The sequence below is a fragment of the Lactuca saligna genome, chromosome 5 (assembly GCF_052625555.1).
Source record: "Lactuca saligna cultivar CGN05327 chromosome 5, ASM5262555v1, whole genome shotgun sequence".
NCBI lineage: Eukaryota > Viridiplantae > Streptophyta > Magnoliopsida > Asterales > Asteraceae > Lactuca > Lactuca saligna.
The window spans coordinates 287088137-287093079 of NC_136421.1; the positions used below are offsets into that span (position 1 = coordinate 287088137).

The following is a 4943-nucleotide window of genomic DNA, read 5'->3' on the forward strand; positions in this document are numbered from 1 at the left end:
ATATATATATATATATATATATATATATATATATATATATATATATATATATATATCACTTAAAAATTAAAAGTTTTGAGGAATGAATAAAAAACTAAATTTTTTTTTTTTTTTAAAACAATAATTTAACCATGGACATGTGAAAACCCAGTCCATGAGTCATGAGTCAAAGGTATTTTCATTTTTATACATTAACAATATAATAAATTAATACACACTTTTTTTTCTCTTCACTTTCATTTTTGTTGATTCTAGAGAGAGAATGGGATCTAACCCAATCTCCATACAAAAGTTGTAGCTCTTTTCTAGGGCAGTTCCACCCCTCATCTGAACCATCGACCATGACAACACCACCGCTGCAAATCAAACTTTTCGTTCCTTTCTGGTGGGAAGAACAATCAGGTAACCACCATGGATAGATGTCTGATTGTTCTTCCCACCAGAAAGGAACATAAAGTTTGATTTGCAGCGATGATGTTGTGATGGTCAATGGTTCAGATGAGGGATGGAACTGTCCTAGAAAAGAGCAACAACTTTTGTATGGAGATTGGGTTAGATCCCATTCTCTCTCTAGAATCAATTGAAATGAAAGTGAAGAGAAAAAAAAAATATGTATTAATTTATTATATTGTTAATGTATAAAAATGAAAATACCTTTGACTCATGACTTATGGACTGGGTTTTCACATGTCCATTACATTTGATTAAATTATTGTTTTTAAAATAAATAAAATTTAGTTTTGCATTCCTCCTGTTAATTTTTAAGTGATATATATGTAATTCATGCATTACATGTGGACCTTTTATTAATTTAACAATGTTCATCGAAGTTAAATTTGCATGCAAACAAATTTATTTTAGTTAAGCATAAAAAACGGTAATTTTTATCACTGTATAGAGCAGCAAGATGGTCATTTTTTGTCGGTCAGCATATTCAGTCAGATTTAACAATGTTCATTTTTACATGTGGACCTTTTATTAATTTAACAATGTTCATCGAAGTTAAATTTGCATGCAAACAAATTTATTTTAGCTAAGCATAAAAAACGGTCATTTTTATCACTGTATAGAGCAGCAAGGTAAAACGGTCATTTTTCATCGGTAAGTATATTCAGTCAGATGCACAATCAAACAATATGGTTTCTTAGTCAATTATGATTTATCATCCAGACGGACATTTTCCAACTAGCACTTTTTCAGTCAGCAACTACCAAACAGGACCTAAATGTCCAAAATAGACCTCCCGCCGATACTATGAGATGCTATTAGTATATTATTTATTGTACTATTTGAAACTATTATTTTGGGCACATCCATCGTGTAGTGGATCCAACCCATTGTTTTTATATTTAATTTTTATATATTGCAAATTTGTTGTCAATGAGAAGGGGATCATGAGAAAGTACCTTTGATTACATTTATTTCCTTGATTTTAATACTTAATTATTTCTTATAAATAGTTGTTTCCTTATAATTTTATGAATATTTAATTTCATTATAAATGAGACTTAATCGTCTTTGTAATTTTTTAAGTTAAAAGTTCATAGAGTCAAGAAAAATTAAAAGACCAACATTATTAATTCTTAAAAGAACAAGAAACTGTATCATATTTGTTTCCTTTGTATTAAGTTTCAATCTTACAAAAAACTTCATTCGTAGTTTTTGCAACACGAACGCTTTTTGGCATTTCAGAAAGACAGATTAACGAAGTGAATTCAAAATGAAATTAGACCATCTGCATCAGTCTTACAAATGGGCCTTGCAAATTGATATCTAATGCCATGTAGGATTTAATATTGCAGTTATTGAAAGGCCTACAATGTAGGACCCACCACATTAGATTGCCATGTTGAAAACCAGAAACAATTGCTACCATAGATAAAAATAGTAGAACTTCAAAAATAGAGATAAATAGTTCCCACCGACTAAATGCAAGAAATAGCAACTTAAGTCCATTTCTTACTATTACAACAACAATAACAATGTACTTTCAGAATCAATTTTTTTTTTTATTTAGTTGCCATAGATTTATTTACTTGTACAATTATGGTATTAATAACATGATTGCAAAGAGAATAGGCACCATCATATTCTACTTCTAATCATTATGTTCTAGTTTAAAGTTTAAACAAGCAATTGCATGAATCATTAGGAAAATATTATTATGATTATTATTTTATCCTAACTTAATTAATTGCCTATTAGTAAGCCTGCAATATGTGCTTGGCTTTTTAAGTTTTAATTTAATCTCCTAATCATACATTAATTTAATTTCACGTTATTTCCACCATTAATATATTTCATTTTTATTCAGACTTAAATTCAGATACCCAACCCCACCTTCTGCTGCTTTTGCTTTTTATTCAGAAGCAATCAATCCACTCCATCATTTCTCTAATCACACTGCACCCAACAACAAACACACTTAAGTGTATTTGACAAGAAAATGACAAGATTTGGAGAAGTGAGAATATCTTATTTGTTAAGTCGATTAAGTCAAAAAGAAACAGTACCTGATTGACTAATCTTCCCAGCTGAATTTTGAGACATCTTCGGGTGGTTCGACCCATATGCTCTCAAACGGATCTTGTTCGCCCCAATCATGACACTGCTTACGGGGGTAATATCGACAATGATCCAAAGAATACGATATACATCGTTTCCCATAAAATCTCACTTTAGAAAAATAAACACTATTCCTCATCATCCCAACAAGATCTGTTCTCGCATGTGATGACAAAAAACTCGCAAACAATGTCACACCTTCAAGACTTTTCATTTCAATCCATTCTTTATTACCCTGATCCAACTTATAAATAATCGGGTTTTCACTATAACAAGTGTAGATAACAAAGATGTCACCTTTATGCTCTGCCATAAACTTCCCTTTCCACCAATTTTTCACAAAGAAATTATCCGGACACCGGGGCGGAGGGACAATACGGATAGTCCATGTCAACTCATGCGGGTCATACACCCCAAGCCACCCTGTTAAACTCAAACAATAGAACACCCCGTTACAGAACACAAGTTTGTTCCAAATACTGCTGACAAATGGCAACCGGTTGTGGTAGTTGACCGTGGTCCACACGGTGGCGCCAGGGTGGCATGTGCTGATGGCCACCACGGTTGGGCTGACATGTTTGACTGTGAAGACTATGCAGTTTGGAGATTTTGGGGATGTGGAAAAGGCGACAATTTGGTATGTCATTTCGAATCTTGGGAGTTTGATCATTTCACGTGTGAAGGGGTTGAAAAAGAGGACTCTTTGTGTTCTTGGTTTGTAGAGTAACAACCATCCATCTTTGTTGTAGCAGATTCTGCATCCGTGTAATTCGGGTAATTCAAGAGAGTATGTTTTGCGTTGTGATGGATCGTAGAATTCGAAACGGTGTCCGAGTTTTGGGAAGTACATCAGCCATGGTGGCTTGTTGACTACTCTAACTGATACAGCAACTGAGAGCCATCTTTTGCAAACTGCTGATGTGCGAATGTTGTCTTTTAGTGTTAATTGGGATATTATGAATTCAAGGAGTTCAACTGGAAGGAAAGACCATGCTTCTTCTTCTTCTTCTTGTTCAATGTCTCCCTTTGTTGACACTTTTGTATCATTGTTAAATGTTATTGATAACCTATTAATACAACAAAGTTTCATTTCAACACATTTACTTAATGCATAACTTACACAGACAAAATTGGAATAAGAATATATAAGATTATGATAAACATGTTAGTGAAGCAATGAATCAAAGCCTGAAAAGACTTAACATTTTGGAACCTGATCATGGGGTTATATTTCAGGAATGAACAGAGTCGAAGTTTGAAGGTACAATCCTGTTTATAGTTCATTTATCTCCGTCACACACAAAAGAAAACCACTGTAAGCCTAAAAATCCTTGAAATGTGTTACTAAGCCAACAAACATCATATGAGAACAAGATCGAGTGTATCTAACTTCGAGTAATAGCCCAAAAAGCTAGACATTCTCGTACAAACCCTAAACCCTAAAACCCAAATTTGTATAAATTTCAATAACGAAGGAAAACAAATTATCTAACAAATGCATGTACAGCTAAATCCATTAAATAGTAGAGCGAAAGGCATCCAGCATGCAACAAATCAATTGGATTACGAAAAACCATCAGCTACCTACACACGGACGAAATTTTCAAATTCCGGTTAGTTTGGTCCAAATTCATTTCAAAAACAGAGAAATCGTAGCTGAAATTGCAAAGATAGACATCGATCTCATCTCTAAAACCCCAAAACCCCAAATTCGCGGAAGACCTAAAGCACAATTGGAAAGGAAAGCCAAACACACGATGAATCGGATTATGATTCAGTAGGATTCGTTCAGGAAACTTACAATTTGAGCCTCCTTCTCTTCCTTCCTGCCATAACACAAGATGAAAGCTTTCTTTCACCACTGTGTGTGCTAGTGTGTGTGAGAGGGAGAGAGGGGATGTGTTGAAATGATGATTGAGAAAGACGGTTGTCACAACGTGAATGCACCTTGTTGTGCCACCGTTACACGTGTAAATAACAGAGTGATCTGATGCGACGCAGAACACCAGTAGTCTGTGAGGTAGCCAATGAGATGCTAGTAGTAGGGTCAGATGTTGATGTGGCGAGTTTTGATTTGGTGGAAATTGTGGTAGTTGGAAGACATGCGGAGTAGCTTTTATGTGTGTCCGAAACTAGATCTGCGTGGGAATCATAGCGTTTTCGGTGGTTATATCGTGTGTTTAGTTTACTTTTATTTTTCTTTCCTTTTTTTTACTTTTTGATATCTGATTCTAAAGGGCTCGGAAATTTGTAATATTACTTAAATTAGCAATTGATTTATTTGGGGTTTTATTAAAAGATGAGCTGGTATATTAAATACTCGGATAGTAAATATTATAATTTAAATGGACATTTTACTATTTTTATGAATTTCCAAA

The 4943-nt window shown here is 33.8% G+C and overlaps 1 protein-coding gene across 1 annotated transcript; it reads right to left on the reverse strand.

The window, feature by feature from the left end:
* Positions 1-2064: 2064 nt before the first annotated feature.
* Positions 2065-4521, reverse strand: LOC145048131 (F-box/kelch-repeat protein At1g57790-like). The gene is made up of 3 exons (XM_078996548.1): positions 4367-4521; positions 2514-3632; positions 2065-2403 (listed from the first exon to the last, which is right to left on the reverse strand). Exons 1-2 carry the CDS (start codon positions 4396-4398, stop codon positions 2522-2524), a joined length of 1143 nt encoding a protein of 380 aa, XP_078852674.1. The 5' UTR covers positions 4399-4521; the 3' UTR covers positions 2065-2403; positions 2514-2521.
* Positions 4522-4943: the final 422 nt, after the last annotated feature.